The sequence below is a fragment of the Natator depressus genome, chromosome 1, assembly GCF_965152275.1.
Source record: "Natator depressus isolate rNatDep1 chromosome 1, rNatDep2.hap1, whole genome shotgun sequence".
NCBI classification, from domain to species: Eukaryota; Metazoa; Chordata; order Testudines; family Cheloniidae; genus Natator; species Natator depressus.
The window spans coordinates 247,331,508-247,356,834 of NC_134234.1; the positions used below are offsets into that span (position 1 = coordinate 247,331,508).

Genomic DNA, 25,327 nt, shown 5'->3' on the forward strand with positions numbered 1-25,327 from the left:
GTCTTGGAGCACTGCTGATCACTGCTCATTTCCACTTTGATGCATCTGTTTCTGAAAGCTCATTGACAGCTCTGCATTGCTACCGTTCGGGTTTTCAAACATGCACACACAGACGCAGAAACAGATACACACAGATTGGAAACAGCTGATCCTGGACACAAAAAAAAGGATGTTGATCGATATTAATTATTTACTCCTGCCAATCTATGGCAGCAGAAATGACTGCAGCAAGTATTATCCATTCTAAAATAAATATGCTTTCTATAGAACCACGGTCTGTTTCTCTCCCTCTTCCCCTCCACGCCCCCATTTGAAAAAGGACTTGGGGCCATAAGCAGTCAAGACAAGAAGTGTCTCACCCTGTTGTGGTCTGGTAGATTAATTGTAGATTTAACATACAGGAGACTATTTTTCTTTCTTTCCCAGGCAATTGCAAAGGCCAGTTTCACCACTTCCTTTTTCCATTTTCAGTATGCGCATTTAGATGAAGCTAAAACTGCACTCTGGCACTTTAGTGCAGCTTTCCTAAAATAATTCTGAATAATTTGACAGTGGCTCAGAAAAATCCCAGTTTAACCAGTAGAAGTTCTTCCTTTACGTTACTCTAGACCTGTCCCCAGAATTGTTTCATCAAAACTCCCCTTCATTGAAAGTAGAGCTGGTAGCAATGCCTATAGTTAAGATTGCTAACACTTTTCATTATAAGACCAGGTTTTCAGTTGCTGGTGTCTTTGCCAAACTTTAAATGTTCAGGCTGAAATTTTGCATGCCAGGTGTCTGTTTCAGGCTGAATTTGTGTGGGAAGTTTCAGCTAAAACAGTTCAGCCATTTCCAAGAGAAAGGCTTGGTAAAAATATGTTGTTTAGCCCACGTTAAACAAATTCTAGGGACCTTTCTTTGAATAGCTTCTAGTGCCCCTATACTTTGGAGCAGAGGCTTGAACTTTGATGGCGGGGTCGGGGGGAGGTGTCACTGTGCTATTGGGGATGTGCCTTTTGCCATCGCAATGAAAATTTGCCCAAATTCTAAACCTTTGAAAAATCTTAGTTCATAAATGCCGAGGAGTGAAGAACATGTATAGAGAGAAGGGATGATGGAGACTGGAGCACTGGAGAACACAGTATTGGCAACCCCAGATGTTCAAAAATCATGAGTCAGTAGGATTATGTAAAAAATGATAGATTTGGTGTTCCTTCTATTTGCCCTCTGCTTTTTGAGCCTTTAGGGTGCACTGGGGTCACATTTTGAAGCTTTCTCCACAGCCACGAGGGCTAGAAACTTACTTTTTCTTTAAGAATGAAGCCTGAAATCATCACATATCCACTTGACTCCAGGAGCTGGGGCTTTAAAGAAAATAATAATTATCATGAGATTCATGAAAAAATCATGAGAGTTGGCAGCACTGGGAACAGAAAATGGAGGTAAGAGGGGCAGGAGCTTGGGATGGGAGAGAATAGGAGCCAAAGAAGAGAAGGCAGGAGCTGGGGACAGGGCAGAGGGCAGGGGACAGGCAGCGGGGAGTAGGAGCTGGGGAGGTTAAGGTCAGAGGAGGGGAAAGAGCCTGGAGTTGAGAAGGGAGGGAAGGAGCAGAAAGGGACAGGGAGAGGCTGGCATTGGGGATGAGGCAGAAGCGTCTATGATCATTAGAGCGCACTCCTCTCTGAAATGTGGAATTGAATGCACTATTCCTGATTCTCACCATTCTTCTGCTATCTAGCAAATAGCTGTGAAACCCACTGGTGAAGTGTGTATCTCCGTTTCCCTCTAGTCGCAGGTCCACATAGAAGATAACAGCCTTTTACTGCTACCATTTACTCCATTAGCTCAAGTGATAGAGCAGTGTTTCACAAATGGAACATCCCGACCCACCAGTGGGTCGCAGGAAGGTTCTACATGAGTTGCCATGTCCAGGGCCAGATTAACCCATCCCTGGGCCTTAGCCTCAGCAAACGTATGTTCCTACCAGCTCTCCATGGCAGGGCCAGACCTGAGTGGTGCTGTGCACCAGACTGCAACACATGGAGCTGGGAGCTGGGCCCAGCCTCATGAGACAGTCACAGGAGCCACTACTGCGTGGTGAGTGCCGGCTCGCTCTCCAAAACTGCCCTCCCTCTCCCCCAGGCCTCCCCTCTGCATGGGGCTGGAATTAGGATGTAGTGCTGGCGCAGAGGGTACATATTTGTAAATGGTGGATCGTAAAAGAAGACAAAATGCAGGTGGTGGCTCACCTTAGTAAGAAGTTTGGGAATCACTGTAATAGAGGACTGTACGCTGGATCTAAAGGTCCTGACTCTGCTGATGACCCATGTAGGAGATCAGTGTGGTTTCATATGGTGACTATTTTGAAAAGTTCTTCTAAAAATCTAAGAAATTACATTTAAAAATGATGTGAAAGGAACGTTAAAGTTGCAAAGTCAAGAAGAAGTCCTATGGGAAAAGTAGCATGTGATCATGTGTTTCAGGGATCTCAAACTCAACTCACCATGCGGGCCATATGAGGACTAGTACATTGGCCCGAGGGCCGCATCACTGAAACCTTTTCATACAAAGATTCAAAAGCCCCTACACTGCTCCCGGCCCCACCCCCACTCCAACACTTCCATGAGGTCCCGCCCCTGCTCCGCCTCTTCCCATCCATTCCCCGCCCCCATTCCAACCCCTTCCCCAAAATCCCCACTCCAACTCTGCCCCCTCCCTGCCCCTATTCCAACCCCTACCAAATCCCTGCCCCGGCCCCGCCTCTTTTCCGTCTCCTCCCCTGAGCATGCCGCATCCCCACTCCTCCCCCCTCCCTCCTGGAAAGTCCTAAGCACTGCCAAACAGTTGTTTGGCAGCGGGAAGCACTGGGAGGTAGGCAGAGGAGCCAGGACGTGGTGCGCTCAGGGTGGCACACGGGAGAGCAGGGTGGGGTAGCTTGGCTGCCAGTGGAGTCGGTGCCAGTGGCAGGCTGCAGGAAATAACTCCCTGGGCTGCGTGTTTGAGACCCCTGATGTATATGCACAAGAGGTCCAAAGGCATTGCCTTAATATTGGCATTTCCTGACTTTTGAGTCATTGACTTTGCCACTTTAATATTCTTTTAACATAGCATTTATGGGGTCCTGCTTCTTTTATTTTATTTTATTTAGCTGTAATGGGATGAAATATAGGGAATGGTGTATTGCTGATACCAAGGATTCAAAAGTCATGAATAAGACCTTCAGACATAGATTTGGTTTTAAAATTGTAAGATTAACAGTAACAATAATAAATCAAAACTGGCCTTTATGTTGCCTCAGTTATGAGCAGGGTGAAACCTTGTTAAGGGTTGAGTTAAAACCCCACTGAGGTGCAAACTCACCCTTCAGTTAACATAACTAAGCATAACTCCGTCTAAAACTAAACATGTGTTTGAACCAGCCCGGGAGCTTTTAGCTGAGTATTGCATTGTGGGAGAGGAGAAGAGCGATTGCACAGAAACTGAGGTGAGACAAGAATAGGCAGAGTGAGAGAGAGAGAGCCTGAAGGAGTAGCTGAGGAGAGGTTTTGGGTCAAACTGGCAGGCTCAAAAGGATGCTTTTGGTGGTGTGAGCAGAATAAGCTGCTACCTGCTATTTGATTCCTTCTGGGTTCAGAGACACAGGACTTTGTACATTCTTTGTAAGTAAACAAAATTGCACCAGTGAAATACCTGACTGCCACCAATTTCAGCTCGCAGGGCCTCCAACTTTGACTAGCTGCTCTGGCTGAAAGCACCCTTCCCCAGTGTGCATGTAATCATTTCAGGTTAAAAATTCAACCTTCCATGCACACAAAATGTATGTGTGCGTGCACACACAAATGAAAGCCTTTCTGCTGGCTGCTAAGTGACACAGCCACCGATTTCCTTTCTTCACTAGTGGGGTGGGGCAGCCATCATTCTTTCCCTCCCCTATGAGTCTCTTGCCTTCTGCTGCCATCCATGCCCCCCTTACTGTCCGATGCCCCTCTCCCACTTTCCCTTCTGTGCACACTTACAGTCTCCTGTTCCATATTTTCCTTCCCTTTCCTCCCACAGGCTCCTATACCCTCAAATTCTCTCTTTCTGCCCAAGTCATCCCTCCTGTTTTCTCTACATTACCTTGTTCACTCACATGGTATGTATAAACTATGATAAAAAACCCATGGCACCAATTCCCAGAGCTTGGCTCAGTTGACTCAGACTTGTGGGACTCAGGCTGCGGGTCTAAAAATTGCAGTGTAGCTGTTGGGGCTGAAGGAGCCCGGGCTTTGGGACTTCCCCTCCTTACCTCCCATGGGGTTTCAGAGCTCAGACTGCAGCCCAAGCCTGAACATCTACACTGCAATTTTATAGCCCCGTAGCTCGAGCCTGTTGATGCAGGCCAGCCACAACCATATGGCAGGTCTTCTATCACAGTGTAGATGTTCCTGTAGTGTCCTCAGACAGTGCTTAACTGGTGCTTGGGGAAGGGCAGAATGGCTCCTTTCCTCTCAGGTTGGCTCCTGCAGGGCTTCAGCTGTGCCAGAGTCCACTTGGGCTGCACAGCTCCATGTTCCAGCGTTCACAAGTCATCCCTGAGGCAACAGAATAGTGTCGTCAGACCTCTAGACAGGATGCTGAGAGTTGTGTTTATAATTTTACCATCCTTTTCTTTTCTTTAACAGAAGGTGTAATGCAATATATGCTAGATGCTGATAAAATGCAGGAGTTACAGACCCATACAGTAAATGCAGTGTGTATATTTATTATGTGGAAGGCCCAGCAATCTCACAAAGATTTACAGTAGCAGTCTAGACAAATTCATTCCTTTTTTCTGATTCATGCAGGAAGTGATCCATTATCCTGGGAAAGCCCTTTGTTATGAGAACAGCAAGGACAACCTCTTCTCAAGTTACCCATTGTATTATTTATATATCAGACTGTTCAGGGATTAATACTCAAAGAAAAGACTGCAGGTGTTTCATTTTAATGGCTGGCGAACATTCCTTATCTGGGATCTCAGTAGATGGGAACCAAAATTCCAAATATCTCTCAGTCTTACTGTATTTTTGTTGGGCTCAAAACTTGATGTCAGTTTGTCCATAACTTTTATGCTGTATATTTATTATTGTGACAGCCTGCTACACTAGATGTAGCATTATTTTTGCAGGAATTAGCAATTAGGCTAGCATTAGACAATGTGGATTCACGGCCTGACTTACCACCATGTTACTCCTGTTTCACATCATTTAAATCAATGCCATAAAACTGAAGTAAAGCCGTGGTAAAATGAGCCCTCAGAATGCTATATAATCTAAAGGAATCCTGTTTTGTAAGAATAGAACCAATGAGTTGTTGTGTGGGATCCCATCTGTGATCCACCTAATTTGTGTTTATATCTTTTCAAGAATGCTTAAAATAATAAAATATACGACTGTGTTTTGGCCCTTGTATTCCACAATACTTGCTATTAAAGGGCGACTATGTTCAAGAAACTAACAGTGGATGATATGGTTAATTTATTTAAACAAGGTATTTCCTGGTACTTCTGAGGAGCATCCTGAACGAGTCCAGTAAAACTGATGTCAGCAGTAGCTTGGTTACTGGTTGTTTGTGCACTGAGACTGTTGAGGTAAAGGAGGGGCCAAAGGGAACATGCCATCTGTATGCAACGGGGTGCTAGTACTCTGAAAACCATAATTTTTAATTTCTTGGTTTTTTAGCTTGTTTATAGCTTCAGCCATAATCACTTTTAACAATGAATTTCCTTGCTTAAAACAAACAAACAAACAAACAAAAATCCTTTGATTGTTTGAGCATTCAGATCAGTGCGTGTAAGATTCAAATGAATGAACTGTAGGCTGGTATGCCCATTTCCAACATGTCCAGTGAAGATAACTGCCTTTAGGACTAAGTTCATGACATGTGTGAAGTGTTAAAGACAAGCCAGGCCTGAGTTAAGCACAAAAAAACCTAAATTCCAAATATTGTTTTTACTCACCATTTCTCATATACATAAAGGGTCACTGCCAACTTGAAAGCACATCCGTCGGAACGTTTTTTATCTGTTGTTATTACAAGGAACTTGCTATAACGAAGAAATGAGAAGGGGGAAATCTTTTTATTTTATCCACACACACAGTTATAGGTACTCATATAGGCAGAAATGTTTAATTTCTTCCATTTATGTATTTGACAGTCCCTTTGTAGTTACTGCCACTATTTCCCCTGTGTAGTCAGGGCCTGATCCAGAATCACAGACGTTTAAGGCCAGAAGGGACAACATGGATCACCTTGCCTGACCTCCTGTATATCACAGGCCACCACCGCCACCCAGGACCTACACACTAAACTCAACAACCATAATTAGACCAAAGTATCACAGCCCATAGGAGACTAGATTAATATGTGCCACAGGCAGAGAATAGGAGGGTTCCAGGTGCACCAGTGCCTGAGGCCCCCACAATGGCAGGGAAATGATTAAGTGAGGTGTACCCAGATGATCCAAGCAAGTGATGCACCCCACATGCTGCAGAGGAAGGCAGAAACCCCCCAAGATCACTGCCAATCTGACCTGGGGAAAATTCCTTCCTGACCCCACATATTGCAATCAATTAAACCCTGAGCATGTGAGCAAGAACCAGCCAGCCAGTACCTGAGAGAAAGAGAGAATGCTCGGTGCCACCTCAGAGCCCTGACCCACCTAACCCAGTGTTCCGTCTCCAGCTGTGACCATCCCTGATGCTTCAGAGGAAGATCATCCCCCGAATGTATTTGGGGAAGAGGGGCTGATAAATCCCTTCCTGACTGCTGCAGGTGGCTGGCTGAAACCCTGAAGCATGAGCTTTTGAGAACATAAGACGTAAAGCAGAAGAGAGCCCCAGGGCTGCTGAGCTCTGTCCCCTACCATCCAAGCAACCCCATCATAAAATCACACTCATAAATTTGTCCATTGAAGTCAGTGGACATTTAAAGTGGACATTTAAAGTTTCTGCATTTAAAGTTAAGAATAGTTTTTAATGCTTTATTGTATTGGGATCCTTAGTCAGTTTCCTTAGCAGTTGGTAATAGCGACCATAATGTAATTACATTTAACATCCCTGTGTGTTGGGGGGAGGGAAATACCAAAGAAACCCACCACAGTAGCATTTAACTTCAAAAAGGGGAACTACACAAAAATGAGGAGGCTAGTTAAATGGAAATTAAAAGGAATAGCCACAAGTGAAATGCCAGCAAGTTTCATGGAAACTTTTAAAAACCACCATAGTGGGGGCTCAAATTATATGTATGTCCCAAATAATTTTAAAAAAACAGCAAGAAGACCGCTCCCCCCCCCCAAAAAAAAACGCCCCCACGGCTAAACAACAGAGAAGAAGAGGTGGTTAGAGACAAAAAGACATCCTTTAAAAATTGGAAGTCAAATCCTAATGAGGAAGATAGAAAGGAGCATAAACTCTGGAAAGTCAGGTGTAAAAGTATAATTAGGCAGGCCAAAAAATCTATAGTAAAGAACAGAATTATCAGACACATAGATGAACACAATATGTTGGAAGAGTCACCACAGCTGTTGTAAAGGGAAATCATGCCTAACCAATCTATCAGAATTCTTTGAAGGGGTCAACAAACGTGGACAAGGGTGATCCAGTAAATACAGTGTACTAGAACTATCAGCCTATCAGAAGGTCCCTCACTAAAGGCTTGGAAGCAAAGTAAGGAGTCATGGGATAAGAGGGAAAGTCCTCTGAGACTGTTCAGCTTGGAGAAGAGTCAACTGAGGAGGGATATGACAGAGATCTATAAAATCATGAATGTTGTGTAGAAAGTGAATAAGGAAGTATTATTTACCCTTTCCCATAACATATGAAGCAGGGGTCACCCAATGATATTAATAGGCGGCAGGTTTAAAATGAACAAAAGAAAGTACTTCTTCACACAATGCACAGTCAGCCTGTGGAACTCATTGCCAGGAGATGTTGTGAATGCCAAAAATGTAACTTGGTTCAAAAAAGAATTAGATGAGTTCATGGAGGATATGTCCATCAATAGCTATTAGCCAAGCTATTAGCTATTAGACGCAACAACATGCTCTAAGTGTCCCTAAACCTCTGACTCTAGAAGCTGGGGCTGGACAACAAGGGATGGATCACTTGATAAATTGCACTGTTGTGTTCACTCCCTCTGAAGCATCTGGACTGGCCACTGTTGGAAGACAGGATACTGGGCTAGATGGATCATGGGTCTGACCCAGTCTGGCCATTCTTATGTTCTTAAGCATATGCTTACATGTTTTGATAAATCGGAGCCCATGTTTTCAACTTGATTGAAAGCAAAAGGTACCCGAAAACAAAAATCAAATTGTTTTCACAGGATTTACAGCCCAATTTTGCTATCCATTTTGAATTGGATACTTTGTATGAGGTGAAAATAAATGGGGAAATAAAAACTACTGCTATCAGGCAAATGCTGTAGGTTTTCAATGGATAGAATAGACTATATTCTTAAAACAAGACCTTTGAGTTTTCTTTAATGTGTAAGAGTATATATGTGATCACAAAATTTTGCGGAATAGCAGTCTGGGAACTTGAAATCTTCAGTTAGTCTGATACTATGAATTTAACATTGCTATTGGGTCATGTTGCCATAAGGGCTTATTGGGAATTTTCTCTTGGAATGATTTTCTGACAGAAAATACAGTTTCTGCAAAATCAATTTGTCCTTGGGAAAATCTAGATTTCGTTACAAAAAAAAATCAATTTTTCTGTTATGAGAAGCAAAATTAAATACTTTGTTTCAGGTCAGTTTGTCTTGAATGAGAGTATTTAGTTTTGTTGAACTGACTCAAAACATTTAATTTCAAATCAGTTCAATAAAACATTAAAATGGGCTTCTTTATCAGCACTTTGCCTTTCGAGAGTTGTAGTTTGAGCCCTCTCCTGTTGACTGAGCTCTTTAGAGCTCCCACAATGAAATAAGGATTTCCTTCGACCAAGCACTTCATGGTGGATCATGGAAGTGATACATAAAACTGGGTGCATCATGGGAATTGTACTCCAGGTAGGGAACCTGACCCACTGGGGAGAATGGGGATATCAGGATCCCAAACAACAACTCCCATAAAGCAATAGACCACAAGGAGAAAATACATTTGAATGTTGAAATAACTTTCCTATATTTGTACGTCCATTACAATTGGCAACAAATCTTGGCAATCTCAGCAGAGAAGTGAACGATTGACTTGGCATGGAGACTTTCAACCTTACTAGGACAGTGTGAGGGGGGAGCATGAACTTTCCACTGTTGTACTGTACCTCTTCTTTGGATAAACAGAGGACTTCATCTCCAGAACTTAATGTTCATCACTTTCCAAGGGCACTAAAGGCTCAGTCCTGTAAGGTACTGAGTGCTCTGGCTCCCACTGAATTTGTTGTGAGCTACTAGGCGCTGAACACTTTGGGAAAGCAGATAACGTTTTTAAGTGCCCAGATATGAACTTAGGAGGCTAAGACACTTGTTTTTTAAAATCTTGGTCCTCATTTCTAATTCACCATTTAAGCAGCTTGTTTACTTTTTGCATTTCAACAAAGTTTAGACATTTTAAGCTAGACTGGCCTGTTTATCATTTTATTTTTATGGCACTTATTTCCATAGCAGAGTATTTGAGCAAAAGAGATTACATCTAAAATTCAATTGGAAATTTTGAAAAATTACAAATCTTGAAATTATCTCTATCTATTATGTTATAAAAAAATTCCTTGATATAAAACCTATATTTTCACCTAAACAACGTGTCAGTCTCCCTTTAAACTAGTTAAATCCAGGGATCTCAATAACAGGAAATAATCACAATATCTCTGATGTGTAGCAAACATTTGTTAAACTTTCCTTGAACAAGCAGACTATATCCCTTCTGCTCTATGTTGCTTGCCATGTTATAAAATGTGAAGAACAGTTTTTTGTGCATCAAATGCATATTATGCACAGATTACCATTTCCACACGTTCTTACAAACAATTTAAACCACATGAATAAATCTAAATTGTCAAAAAAGATCAAGAACTATTTTCCTCTCCTTCCCCCCCCCCCCACACACACAAAGGGAATCTTCCTCTCCTAAACCATTCCATAGGAAAAGCATGCATAAATAGATGTGCTTTTAACAACATTATGACCTTAACCAACACTGGGCAGTACAACTGCGTCAGCTGAAAACCAGTTTTAAACACTGGCAGAAATAGTGTATGGTGGGATCCAGTTTCTGTAGCACAAACTGACAGTGCTAAAGTGTTGTTTTTGAAACCAAATTATCAGCAAATAATTATCTCTGTTGCCGGATTGTTTTATACCCCTTGTGTGTAAAATGGAAAGTGGATTCTAAACAGTGTGTTCATAAAAGGTATGGGCTTGTGATCTCACTTACACCAGTCTAACTATGTGGAGTCATTGCTGATGTGCACCATTCTAAGTCAGAGCTACAGGAGGCCCTATATGTTTATTTTAGCATTTAAGAATGGTTGTATTTATCTCATAGCTGTGTCTTGATTTGGTTTCTATTGACAAAATCATGACTTAAGAAAATGTTTGTGATGACAAGAACAGATGTTTCCAGGCAGCTTGCCATAGCAAAAAAAACCCCAACTAAATAAATAATCTAGTGTTTACTTGTAAGCTGGTGTTGGCTGTTCCATTTTGCCAATGAATAATGATGACTAGTAGCTATTAGTGAGTAGTTTAAAATCCTGACTTGACAAGAAGGGAATAAGCTTATAACTGCCTCTTTGTGTAGTACAATCTATACCGTAGACTGGAATACAATTGCTGTAATCACCATAACAAATCTTACTTGGTAGCATTTTTCCAAGTCACTTAAGGTATGTCTACACAGCAATTTAACACCTGTGGCTGGCCCATGTCAGCTGACTTAAACCTCGGCTGCAGGGCTGTAAAATTGCAGTGTAGATATTTGGGCTTGGCCTGGAGCCCAGGCTCTGGGACCCTCCCCTCCCACTGGGTCCCAGAGCTTGGGCTCCAACCCGAGTCCAAACATCTATACCACAATGTTACAGCCCCGTAGCCTGAGTCCCGTGAGTCCAAGTCAGCAGACATGGCTGTGGGTGTTTAATTTCAGTGTAGACATACCCTCTGTGACTGGGATGGAAACCTGAAAGGTAATAGAACAGATGACCATTAAATGAACAACTGGATTGTATTTGTGAATGTTGGTGGTTTTAATGTAAGGTACAAACCTTTAGTAGCAAGGTGTGAAATAGTCAAGTGCAAAAGCTTGTTGGAGTTGGCAGCTGGGTGGAAACTAGTTGGCAGCTGGGTGGAAACTACAGCCATAAGGAAACCTCTAATTCAGAGATCATCTTCTGTCAGAGAAATTCTTCAACTTCATTTAAACCAACTTGCTTAGGAAAAAGTATTCCTGGTTGTTTCCGCTCAGGCTCATCAGCAATTCAAAAGATTTTTTTGTATGTTTGAAGAAATCAGCAACCCATGTTATGTTTTAATGAGCAATAGGGATTGGCATACTCATTCCCATATCGAGCAAGGGGAAGGAAATACCTTGCTTGAATGGCCTGGCAGAACTTGGGCAGCTGGAGAGGAGTTGTTGTTTTTGGAAAGCAAATAGGCGAGAGAGGGATTTATTTTGGGAACGAACTTGAAAGAAATAACTGGAAATGCGGAAGTTTGTAATTAGGTTGTTCTATGGACAAGATGCTTCTCCCTACCACAGCAGAATTCAGGAGCAGAGTTGAAAGACTGGAAATGCTGATGGGCGTTAGGACTTTGCACTAATACCATGGCTGTGATTCTCAGATAAGGAGCGTGGCTCCCAAGTCTTGTTTCAAATCTCAAAAATCCTGATTCCCCATGAAAAAATGGTACAGAGAGTTTGCAGAGATGTACCGACAGTGTCCTGCTGCCTAAGCGAGAGCCTGTCAGTGACTTTGGTGTGAAGGCAGAAGTACTATACTGTAGAGTGTATCTAAAAGACCGCGTATTTTGAAAACAGTTTGTAACATTGAGGTGGTACTCTGCTCAGTCAGAAGCCATGACATAAACTCTCTGTGAACGTAAGGCACTCAGGTTGGGGAGAATTGTGAATGATGTTTCACTTATCACAAGATGCTGGGGAAGTAGGGGGATAATATGCTTTATTAACAATTAAGGGTACAGGTTTCTAATACATTTAAATGTCACTTGTAATACTTCATTGATATCCCATTTAGTCAACAGTCAGAGAGGAAGAACAATACGCATATGTGATCTGTCAGCTTTTTTTTTTTAAACGTGGAAATGGTGCACTAATTTGTGGATGTCGTACCACTGCCCTCTACTGGGTGAAATATTGTCAAATTGGTTTATGTACATATTGGTTCCCCCGTTGGCTGAGCTAATGGAACTGCCCTTTGGTCTAATTGGGACAAGCTGGGCTTAAAGGCCTGTGAGAAGTTACAGGTTAGCATAGTTCATGCTTCAGAGTGGAGTGTAGAGAACTACCCTCTGTCAGGATATGTACCTTCAGCCTGTCCTCCTTTAAGTCCCTCCTTGTGATGCACTTCTTCAAACAATGCTACAAAACTTAGTCATACACCTGCCATCACATCGAGGGGAACGCAGGTCCCTTTTAAAAATAATAAGACTACCAAATAGTACTCCTTGTTGTTTTTGCAAATAAATACTGATACACTACAAGGTGTGTGCCAGATTCTGCCTCTTGCTCATCCTATTTTATGTGGCCTCCTGTTCTCTTCACTCTGCTTGTATGTTGTCTGCCTAGATTGTAATCTCATTGGATTCGTGTTTTTTACATGTCTATAAAACCCCTAGAATATTATGGCCCCTACACAACTAATACCATGCCTTTTTGACCTGTGTACAGAGCTCCCCCTTCTGGTATGGAAGGGAAGGTCAGCTACCTCCACAGCAGAATCCCCCTCCCTTGACACACACATTTCCTCAGCTCCGTATAGGGTTCACCACAGGCCTAGGGATCTGCATGTGTGGAAAGGATGGGTAGTGGAAGGGTCAAAGAGGGAGTGGGGGTAGGGTTTGGGGGGACATGTAGCATCTCCTGTATCCCAGCAGAGATCCCTCTGAGGTCCACACCAGAGATTGTTTCTGTGTATGTGGCCCCCAAGTGCTTTCCAGTTTCATAGAATCATAGAATATCAGGGTTGGAAGGGACCTCAGGAGGTCATCTAGTCCAACCCCCTGCTCAAAGCAGGACCAATCCCCAATCAAATCATCCCAGCCAAGGCTTTGTCAAGCCTGACCTTAAAAACTTCCAAGGAAGGAGATTCTACCACCTCCCTAGGTAACGCATTCCAGTGTTTCACCACCCTCCTAGTGAAAAAGTTTTTCCTAATATCCAACCTAAACCTCCCCCACTGCAACTTGAGACCATTACTCCTTGTCCTGTCCTCTTCTACTACTGAGAATAGTCTAGAACCATCCTCTCTGGAACCACCTCTCAGGTAGTTGAAAGCAGCTATCAAATCCCCCCTCATTCTTCTCTTCTGCAGACTAAACAATCCCAGTTCCCTCAGCCTCTCCTCATAAGTCATGTGTTCCAGACCCCTAATCATTTTTGTTGTCCTTTGCTGGACTCTCTCCAATTTCTCCACATCCTTCTTGTAGTGTGGAGCCCAAAACTGGACACAGTACTCCAGATGAGGCCTCACCAATGTCGAATAGAGGGGAACGATCACGTTCCTCGATTTGCTCGCTATGCCCCTACTTATACATCCCAAAATGCCATTGGCCTTCTTGGCAACAAGGGCACACTGCTGACTCATATCCAGCTTCTCGTCCACTGTAACCCCTAGGTCCTTTTCCGCAGAACTGCGGCCAAGCCATTCGGTCCCTAGTCTGTAGCCGTGCATTGGGTTCTTCCGTCCTAAGTGCAGGACCCTGCACTTATCCTTATTGAACCTCATCAGGTTTCTTTTGGCCCAATCCTCCAATTTGTCTAGGTCCCTCTGTATCCTATCTCTGCCCTCCAGCGTATCTACCACTCCTCCCAGTTTAGTATCATCCGCAAATTTGCTGAGAGTGCAATCCACACCATCCTCCAGATCATTTATGAAGATATTGAACAAAACCGGCCCCAGGACCGACCCCTGGGGCACTCCACTTGACACCAGCTGCCAACTAGACATGGAGCCATTGATCACTACCCGTTGAGCCCGACAATCTAGCCAACTTTCTACCCACCTTATAGTACATTCATCCAGCCCATACTTCTTTAACTTGCTGACAAAAATACTGTGGGAGACCGTGTCAAAAGCTTTGCTAAAGTCAAGAAACAAGAACCCTGCAGATGTGAGGGGGTATGGGCCAGACTCTCTCTTTTTTCTGCTGGGTGTAAAAATCCAATCCCCTTCTTCCTCTCTCTAGCACCCCCCTCCTTCCCTGAATGAGGAACATAGAGGATGCTCTGAGAGGAGACCCTCCTAGAATTTTCCTCTCCCTGTTCTGTGTTGATGTTACCGCCCGGTAGGGGTACAGCCTGGCCCACTAATAATTGATTGAAAGCAGGAGCAAAAGACTTGGTGAACATTGACACAGAGATGAAGGAGCCAGCGGTTTTTTCTTTAAGGGCAGCATGAGTTGCAGAGTATTAGGTAGGAAGTTTCTGCACACATTCCAAAAGATATTGCATGCCCATATGCTAAAGCACATTTTTTAAGCCCTGGAGCTAAGGCAGAGATCTCTTTATTTGGAAGCAAAGATCACTCACATTCTCTCTGGCCGTGTCCAATGTCACAAGTGTGATTGAAGATAGTGGCATTTTGTGTATATGCTGCCACAGCAGATTACCATAGCTTCCCCTTTGCCCCGTCCCACACAAAACCCATTTCTGAATTTCAGTTACAGTCTTCCTTCCACTCTAGAGTATTACTGTATCACAGTCAGAAGAGGTTGACTACTTAGGAAAAGAAAGTAGAGAACAGTTGCTGAATCTTTAGGTTGTAACAGATGCAATATTAGTCTGATTGCATTTGACTGGAAAGCAAAAACCAGAGAATGTTACAGCAGCTTTGTCTAATAATTTGTAGTGATTTGCATATGATCAGAAATTCTCAGTTGCAGTTTCTACTATTTCCATTTTGAGAGAGAAGACACTTCATCCTTCACCAAGATGCTTCAGGCTCATTGTCATACCAAACTCATTTTCATTCCTGCTATGTGAAGCTGTAAAACAGGTTATGCAATTAGCAGGAAAGTGTTTGCAGGAATGATAAGGAAAACTTGACAAATGAAGTACTCTCTAGGGTATCAGTTCTGCTGCTGCTTTGCTAAACAGAGCATGCTATAGTACCCAATTTAAAGACAATGTCAAATAATTTGAGCCCCAAATTTGACCTTCCTTATTCAAAGCGCCTCAGTGTATATGTGATTTATACATACATACATATATATATGCACACACATGACTATATTAAAGGAACATTACTAAGGTTGCAAAGTCAAGTGCTCAAAAGTTGGAAATGTCAGAATTAAGCTTGCCTGTGCAACCTAAATTCAGTCCCCTTGTGCATTATGATACAGTCTTTAATTACATGATCATATGCCATTTTTCCCACAAGGGCCCTACCTCATTCAGTGCATAGAATGGATGGAGCTCACTCAGTAAGCAGCAATTCAATATTTTGTCTTATCCTCATTGTTCAATGTGTGGCCCCAGGCCTTATTTACTGCACACCATGCAAGCCATACTCTGAAGACAGAATTCTTACTTTCCTCATGGGGTTTCTGTGGTGCTTGTCACTATTGTATCTGAGTGCTTTACAAATATTAATTCATTTTTCTTCACAAAACCCTGTGAGGTGAGGGGGTGGTATTATACCATTTTACAGATGGGGGGCTGAGGCACAGAGAGATTAATCTAAAAAATGTCCACTAATTTTAGGTACCCAGTTTGAGACAACTAGGACCTGACTTTTTCAGAGTAGTTAGCATTATATAGTGCTCTATATGTTCAGAGCACAGTTCCCATTGACTTCAGTTGCCCCTGTGAGTGCTCAGCACTTCTGCAAATCAGGCACAAGGGTCTCAAGTCAGGCACCCAGGAAGTGAGAAACACACGATTAGTGACAAGGCGTGAAAAGTTTGATTTAAGGGACTCGCTTAACATTAGAAAGTGACTCTGTGGCACTGGTGGGGGATAGAATCCAGTTCTCCACAGGAGCGGTCAACTGCCTTAACCACGAGATCAGCCTTTCTCTTCCTGCAGTCCCCCGCCTCATTCACTACTCATCGTTTAACATCTGCAACACACAAACCAGGCATTCTACAGCCAAGTTTACTTCACTACACAGCCTTGTTTCATCCCCAGAGTGGGTCCATCCTGTGTGCTGAATGAGGCAGGGGTCTTGTGGAAAAAATAGCATGTGTTCATGTTGTTAAGACTGTATCATAATGCATGCACACAAGGGGGCTGAATTAAGGTTGCAAGCCAGCCTGAATTTTGGCATTTCCTAACTTCTGAGTGCTTGACTTTGCAACCTTAATAATGTTCTCTTAAAGAATTACTTTAAAGATGATTTGAAGGGAACTGCCAAATCTTCCTCAGTATTTACTATGTACTGAATGCCCCCTATTGCCACATGAAAAGAATGGTCCACATGTCCATTCTGTTTTGTCTTATGACATTCATTCCTTCGTGGATTGCAGCCTCCCCTTTTGATACAGTGTCCCACTATGCGCTCTTTTTCTGGCAATCAACCCACTATTGCTCAGAGCTGTCTGTGCAGTATCAGATTAGTGCCATTAGTTTACTATGCTGTGTGGTGTTACCAAATATTTTTAAAGTAGAACTTTAGACATTTTGCAAGATAAAATGCACTGCGTAGTTTTGTAAAATATGTTAAGTGTAACAAGCCTCCTTCCAAACATCCCCTCCATTACCTAAACAGCACTTTGTCTGGCACTACTTTCTTTAGAGGGATTCCATAGCTGGTGTGGTATTACAGGTTTAGTGGATGCTGGGCGTCTTCGTGGTGCAAAAGCCCATAATCGGAGTGGGGCTGGGCACTGTGGGACTTAGCAAAGGGAAAAGGACCATTTAAAACTAATATTATGTTTGATCCGTAATGGTTCCAATCTTCAGCTTCTTACTCAGATAGAACTATCAGTGAGAGATACCCAACGAGTAGAGTTTTGTGTTGAATACAGACTGGGATTGGGCCTTGTCCTGTATTTCAGTGTAATATGTTTAGGGCTGCATTCTAATACTCCTCCCTCGTTTTGATATGGACTTCAGTGGGATGATCTGTAGAGTAAGATACTGTTCAATATGTATCAGAATCTGTCCCTTGTAATTTTTTGGGATACTAAAATGGTTCTAGTGTCATGTGTTTTAACCCCTGTTTGCGTTTATTTTGATTCAGACACCAGGCTTGGTTACCAAGCCAGTAATTGACAGCATTCTCTGTCTGCGGGATCAGAGGTGGAAAGAAGTTCGGAGCATACTGACCCCGGCCTTCAGCGCTGCAAAAATGAAAGAGGTAAGATGCAGTAAGTGCCACCGCTTTAATCCAAAGAAGCTGATGTTTTGACTTCTGTAAGCACTTTCCTTGTATGCTGCACTTCAGGGATATTTAAAGGACTGTCAACATGTCATTGTCAAACTGTTCAGGCCCCATTGTTGTGTGTGTATCGACACAATGTGGGTCAGAGCCTCAGGTAGTGTAAATCAACGTAGCTCTATTGACTTCAGTACAGCTGTGCTGTTCTGTATCAGATGAGCATCTGGCCTCATAACTTTCTCCAATAAGAAATCAGCTTGCTCATAAAAGTGTAGTAGATGTAATAAATAAACAAACTTTTAAAAATAAGCTGCTCTGATGGACTAAAGTACAAAAAAGGTTAATGCTGTCTACCCATCAGAACACAGCTTTTCAGTATTTGCAGAATTAGCAGCTCTCACTTTAATGCACGAACCTCTGTCAGTCTCTCTTCATCCCCCTCCCCCCTTTATTCTTTAATTCTGGGATATAATAGAAATGGCTCACTGGAATAGAATGTAGTTGCAAGATAAATACTACTGATTGAAAATAAATATTTTTCTGCTAATTTTCTGTAAATTTCTCAGCATTTATCTACAGTGGGAGACCATTATCCTACAACAAAGTTATATTCCATTGACACTATATCTCTTAATTAAATGCAGAGTAATAATTGACTGGTTAAACTCTGCTTTAAAACAAATCTTCCTTTTTTGCATTTATGCTGAAAAGGAAACACATTCCTCACTCTGGTGCCCAGTTCTTGGTTGTAAAATTTTCCACTGGGCAGAAGCGTGTGTTATTTTGACATGTTGCTGTCGAAATCCACAGTAACATCTAAATGCGTCTGGCTTCTTTAGCTCTATAGACAGCAGTTGCTTAGCAACATCAGCTGTCACCTCCTTATTATGGTAAATTCTAATTGGCCATAAGCCTGGTAAGGACCGTTGATTAATCAGAACTGACAATATCATTGGTTATGCATCTAGACACTGACTCTGCCACTGGCTTGATAGCAAATTTCATAGATGGGATTTTTAAATACTCAAATGATTATTCAGTAATGGTGTGGCTGAAGAGGAGAGTTTTTTGCATTTCCTGAGCTAAAATTAATCTCTCTTACTGCACATCTTCAGCACAGAGCAGTTTAGGGCTTCAGCTTTTTGCTGTTTAAACTAACAAAAGATTAAACCGATCACCACCTGGTTTGTACAGAGCAACCCCTGCTGGCATCAGTCAGGTATACTTTAGGGGAAAAAAGGTTCTTTGGACATTGTGCTTTGTGGTGGTGATGCATGTTTGCAGAGTTAATTTTTTAATGTGGGAGAAGAAGAATCCACACTTACATCTCATTCTGCTTGGTCGCGAAGGAACAACACCAAAGGAGATTAAAGCTAGAGGGTTAAGCCCTGTACTGACTTAATGTCTAGCAGCAAGCTCATATGTGCATACTGCAACATTTATATTTCCGCCTTCTTCCACCTTTTGCTCCCTGTTCCAAACGGTGTATGCTGAGACTGTTAACACGCTGTTAGTTATTAGAAAAAGGAGACTTTTCCTACTCTGTTGTACAAGGTGACGAGGGGAGTGTTCAAGTCTAAACAGTCAGGGAAGAGCTTCCTTCAAACAATGCTACCTCTGTTCCTCTGTGTGTCTGGAATGCCCCACTCCCCTTCGTTGAGAAATGTTATCTCCAGTTTAGGGGATCCCCACAAGTAACGTAAATCATTTTTTTCAGTTGCTTCAGCAGCATTGTTCCAGACCTATTCTGTTTCCGTCTGCCACTGTGCTTGTTTTTTTCCATCAGAAAATGATACATCTGGGTACAGTTCTTTCGTGGTAGGGGTGTTCTTGGTTATTTTAGATGATTCTATGTGAAATTAAATAACCTCTTTTGAATGTATATGCGCCTCATCCTTGTATATCATTTTAAATCAAAAGCGGTATTCTGTCCTAGGATTTCAGTTTAACATGATTTAACTCCTCACTCACACACGCTCCTCTCCGCAGCTTAATTTAGAAGTCATACTAGAATTTCTCAAAGGAAATCAGTACTCATTCATTGGTACCATCTCTCCTTTTCTGAAGCCTCCCACCTTTAGTACTTCCTACAGAGCCTCGGAAGTATTGCAATGACAGAAATACTAGTTTTTAGTCTTGGCCATATTACAGCAAGGCCTGGTGCTCAGAACTTTTCTATAATATTAATCCTATTAGTGTTTCCATTATAAAACCTGTTTTCCAAGAAATTACAAATCAGTTGCTTTTGGTGTAAAATTTGGCATCTAAGAGTCTTGGTGAATTGCTTGTATTTTTTTCCCTCCTGCACCTTTTTTCATTTCTACCATGCTCAATCCAGACATCGTAGATTGGAGTTCATTAGTCTCTAACACTTCAGTGTGGTATCGCATTTTAATGGTGTTTGCACCATGTCGTTGTCAAGTTACGATGCTTTACCAGCAGGGTCTGTCATCTGCAATCCTATCCCAAGAGTGGGAGTGGCAGGAAATGGCCAGCTGCTTAATTAATAGTTCTTCTTTCCAGGAATCTGCCCACCTCCTCTCTCAGATCATTAGGGCCTTAGCACAGGCCTACCTGGCAGTAAGAAAATGCACCCCTTTCACAGTTTTTTCTGGAGCACTTGCCTCGCCATGTCCCCTGGTGTTCTTCTATGCCCTGATTCCCTGGGGCACTAACAGGCTCTTCCACAGCATTTACAGAGGCTGCAAAAATCCTCAGCGAGTGCTGGGAGTTGCACATGAGCAATGTAGGTTACCGCTCCATTCTGAGCAAACCATTGTCTACCTGACTGCTATAGGATAACAGGGAGATTGAGGCCTGCAATAGGGCAATATTCTAGTGAACCTGTGTGCTGAAGACAACCAACATAGCTGCCAGATAAATTACACACACACCTGGAGAACTGGGTCTAGGAACCCTAGTCCTTCAGTTTTAAAAACACTGGCCTCTACTACTTGAGCTACATCTTCAGAGCTGGTAGTAACAGGAGGCTCCTTATGCACCCGGTGGGCTAGTCACTAGGGGGCAGCATCACATACAGAAAGCTAGTACGTTACCATAGGGGCAGTTTTTCTGTGTCTGGATGGGAGACCTGGGCTGACAGACCTACAAGGCCCTCACCTCAGCTTGTTTTTCCACAAAGCCGGGGAGTGGTGCGATTGAGAAATTCATTAAACAAACCTGAGGATTTTCACCTGACTCTGTGGTATTCTGAAAAAAGGCAGACACCAAATATGGAAAATTTCAACAAAGCTGAGCATTGTTAATTGTTAGGTGACCATACCAGTGCTGCCTATATTAGGAGAATTGTTTTTCTAATGTGTTTCAAAATTTTCTATGTGGCTTCCACAACTCATTCACCCTGAATCTCCTAACTTGTTTGCATTAAAAGTTGAATGCTATTCAAACATTGTTTTGATGGAGTTCCATAGGCTGTCTTTTCTCCCTTTTCTTTTTCTTTTTCTTTTTCTAATGAACACAAAAAGGCTAGGGTAAAACTAGTAAAAGAGCTCACTCTCATTGGAGGAGGTTTTAATGCTTGTTAGTGTGAAGCACTGAGGAATCTTAATGACGAGTGCAGTATAAGAACATTGATTCTCAGGCCTCGATCCTGCAGTCAGATCTGTTGCATGGACCTCTGCACTCATGTGGAGCTCCATTGGAGTCACTAGCAAATCTGATTGCAGGATAGGCCTTAGATTATAAATGCTTTGGGGCGAGGCACATGATTTATGATTGTCCAGTGGATAGCCAATGTGGCCTGTCATTGAGACCTCTGGGCACTATTACAATAGGAACAATAAATAATCAGACTAGGAGAGACAGCACATGACTGGGAGTCAGAAGATCTGAGTTCTCTTCCCAGCTCTGCCAGTGACTTCCTGCATGACCTTGAGAGAGGCACTTGAGCGCTCTGTGCCTCAGTCTCCTCTTCTGTAAAATGGGGATGATAATACCTGCTTCACGAGGTTGTTGTAAGACTTCCTTCATTAATGATGTCAGTCACATGCTTTGAGGTCCTTGGATAAAAGATGTGTTAGAAGTATCATAGTTACACCAAGATTCTTTTAAAGTTCCCTCCAGGTATGATATAATAAAGCAAGAAAAGATGTTAGGATGTTTGTCCAAGCTGTAATGATCTTGGTGCCCTATTTAGCATTTCTTGATAAAAGTAAAGAATGCACTTCTGATGATCCTGCTGTTTTGAACCCCTTGTCAGACTTGATAAATAATTCTTCTCTCTGTTACTGCCCACACCAGCAGAATTCTATTGATTTTTATTTATTCTGATTGTGCTGCAGTGCTCTTGCCATATCCTATCAGTATACCTGCAATCCTCTAGGCCACTGCCACCCGTTCAAACAAAAAGTGCAAGTGTGCAACACAGTGTAGCATTGTCCTAAACAATCTGTGAAATGGAGCTTGTGTTAATGCCATTTTTCTACCTGAAGAGGGTTGCAAAGCAGAACTTGTGGTGATGTTGTACAACTGGTGGTGATGTTGTACAATTCTCTGTGTCATTCACTGTTGTGTGAATGACACAGAGAATTGCGACAAAGGCAGGTTAAAAGAAAGGAGAGAAATTTTGGGTGACTGCATATATGAGTCAAAGAAGATCATTTGTGGGGTGGGACCCTCAATGTCCCTTGTGCCCCCAATGTTAGACCCTTCACTGGGGTCTGATCAGTTAACTGCAAATGAAGAGATGCAGTTTCTTTTTGTCTTCCCTAGTGCTTGAGTATGGAGGTAATGAACACTGGCAAGAGCCCCCACCCCACAAATGATCTTTCTTGACTCTTATATGCTGTCACCCACAATTTCTCTTCCTTCTTTTTTCCCTTGCCTCTGATAAACTCCTGTTTCTTCAGTCATCTGAAGACTGGTGGGGGGTTTTCATATCCTGTCTACTTGCCACCAGGATTGGGAGATGGAGTCCCCAGAGTGGGTTCTCCATTACTGGTGCAACAGCTGCCTTATCTACCTGCTGCTTATGTTCCAGCACCAGTTCTTCATGAGCTTGTAGTTCTCTTCTCCCCCTCCTCACACAGGGCTTTTCACTGTGGGTCTGATCCAATGGCCTTCAAAGTTAATGGAAAGTGTCCCATTTACTTCAGTGGATTTTGGATTAGGCCCTTAGTCCCTAGGTGGTGCCAAATGTTCTCATGTTCCGTGAGACCACCAGTACCAGGACAGGGACCCTGCCTAGCAAGTTAGACAAACTGTATGTCAGGCCAACAAAAAAGTGTCAGCAGGGCATAATCGCTGGGTTTAGTCCTGCACTTCCCCCTCCATTGAATATATAAATTGTGTGTGTGTGTGTGTGTGTGAGAGAGAGAGAGAGAGAGAGAGAGAGAGATTAAGGCATGGGGTCACACATTGTGGCCCCAGTCCAACAAAGTACTTAAACACCTGCTTATGTGCTTTGCTACATCAGCACATGAATAATGAGGATAAAAAGAAATATTAACAGCTGTCTGATTGACTGCGCACGGTTCACCCTGTGCATTGAATGAGGCAGGAAGTCTGTAGAACAAATGGTATGTGATAATTTAATTAAACACTGTGTCATAATTCATATGCACAGTGAGGTAGAATTAAAGTTGCACAGGCCTTAATTCTGGCATTTCCTACTTTTGAATGCTTGGCTTTGCAACCTTAGTAACATTCTTTCAATACAGTATTTTTGGTGTAGTATTTGTGTGTGTATGTATTGGGCACATTGTGCCATCTAGCAAATGGCCATTACTTACAGGCGAGCTGGTAGCACCATTTATTATTAAGGATGCCCCAAACTTCCCATTTAAAGGCCCTGATTTCAGTTGCTTATAACTTTCCCAAATTTTAACCATTCAGGATGAAATTTTGTATGCTGGGTGTTTGCCTCAGTTCAATTATTTATTTATTTTTTAAAAAACTTCAGCACAGATGTCTGTGTTCTTGAAGGTGGTTTTTCCCATGTTAAAAATTCTGGCAACATTTTTTGAGACTCTATGGTCCCTCCATGCTTTGAAGCAGGGTTTGACATTTAAAAAGGGGGGGGGGCCTTTGTTTCAGAGATGTGCCTTTTTCTGTCCCTGTGAAAATCCACTCAAATTTGGCTGAGTTACAAGCCTTTGAAAAAAACCACAGTTTGCATGTGCTCAGTAGAGACTTTCTAGGGCTTTGCACCTAAAATCTCCTGTGAAAAAAACAGCATATGATCATATAATTAAGGACTGTATCATAATGAATAAGCAGAAGGGGGCTAAATTAAGGTTACCCAGGATCTAGATATAGTCTAGTTCAAACAGGAATTTATTCAGGGAAGTCCTTTGACCTGTTATGCAGGAAGTCGGACTAGATAATTGCAGTGGTCATTTCTGGTTTTATAATCCACAAATTACTTTTCTCCAGCCCTTATCATGCTGTCACAGTGCCATATGATAGTGATCCCTGCGCTTGTGCAATACAGTATGAAAATCTGAATGATTATTACTTATGATTGTACACAATCTTATTGATATTTTAATTACTATTTTTAATATATAAAGACAAGGTTTTCATGCTATAGCAGCGGACAATTGGTTAACCAGTTTTGCTGAACGCTGAGATAGTTATTATGGAAAATTGTTAATATGACATGATATAGTTAGAAAATAATAATCGCTTAGGGTGGAAAGGATGTTCAGTGAGTCCTGTAGACCATCCCCATGCATCAAGACAGGAGTTTAGTACTCCCTAACCCTGTTTAAGACTGTGTTTGCCTATCGTCTTGAGGAAGGAACCTCCAGCCTCCATCCACCAACCTCTGTGGTAGCGAGCAAGAGTAAGCAGCAGGAGCTGCCAATGATTGCAAAAGGGAAACATACCATGCAAACCCTTCGCTCTGCCCCTAGAGAACACCAGCAGATGATCTCCAGACACTCCCATTAAAATGGGCACCATTAGACTGGGTGATTGCTTTTGTTCCACCCACCAGATTCTCATTCTGAGCCTGACTCTGTGCCGTAGAATGAGCAGTTGGAAAGGACAGAACAGTGGGGCAGCACCAGCGGAGCAGGCTGGGAAAGAGAGAGGGGAGAGATGGTTGGGGAAAATCAAACACTGTTTAAAAAAATAATCTGATACGGAAACAATATTACCTTGAACATTTTGCTCATATGTTGTTCATCTCTCATGACTCTTTTGAGTGTAAGTTCTGTGTGGCAGGGAACGTGTCTTTCTATGGCGTATTGTGGGGGCTAATATTAAGGCAGATAAAATTAAATACTCAGAAATGTGGTTAATCAGAGGAGAGTGACTATGATGCTATTGGGCAAAGTAAACACCCCTGTGTACAGTGTATACATAGTGCCAGAAACTAATTGTTCTGTGCCAAGCCATATATTGGCAAGATTACGCAAGGAAGCCCCTGGCAACAAGAAAAACCCAACCCCAAGCACTCTTCTTTGGCAGATAAAAATAAATCTGGACACTGAGATACTGGCAGATCAAATATTTACAAGGAACATATTGTTTCAATTTTATTCCATTATGTTACTACCAGCCAATCGGAATGTACAGCAGCTGGAGTTTATTTACTTAACAGAAAATTGTGGAGCTCTTGTATTCTGATTGACAATGTATAGTAAGGTAGTGGTCTCCAGAGCATAGCTGCTGAGTTTGTTTATTACTGTACTGTATTTTTTAAAGTTTTCTGTCATTTCTTTTCCCCCACCACCACTATTTTATTTTTCTCAGTGATTAAACAAAGGGCTTAAATTGCTCATGAATCAATAAATGTGTCAGCCTGTGGTCTTTTTATTTATTTATCATTAAGTTATTTATGCCCCTCCCCCCGCAAGAAAAAAAGC

General features: G+C 42.3%; 1 protein-coding gene across 4 annotated transcripts in view; it reads left to right on the top strand.

The window, feature by feature from the left end:
- Positions 1 to 25,327, top strand: part of TBXAS1 (thromboxane A synthase 1) — a 326,045-nt gene that overhangs the window by 172,230 nt on the left and 128,488 nt on the right. For all 4 annotated transcript variants that reach the window (XM_074940460.1, XM_074940442.1, XM_074940451.1 and 1 more), the window contains one exon: positions 17,358 to 17,474. In XM_074940460.1, coding sequence (XP_074796561.1) covers positions 17,358 to 17,474 — 117 coding nt within the window. The remainder of the gene's footprint in view (positions 1 to 17,357; positions 17,475 to 25,327) is intronic.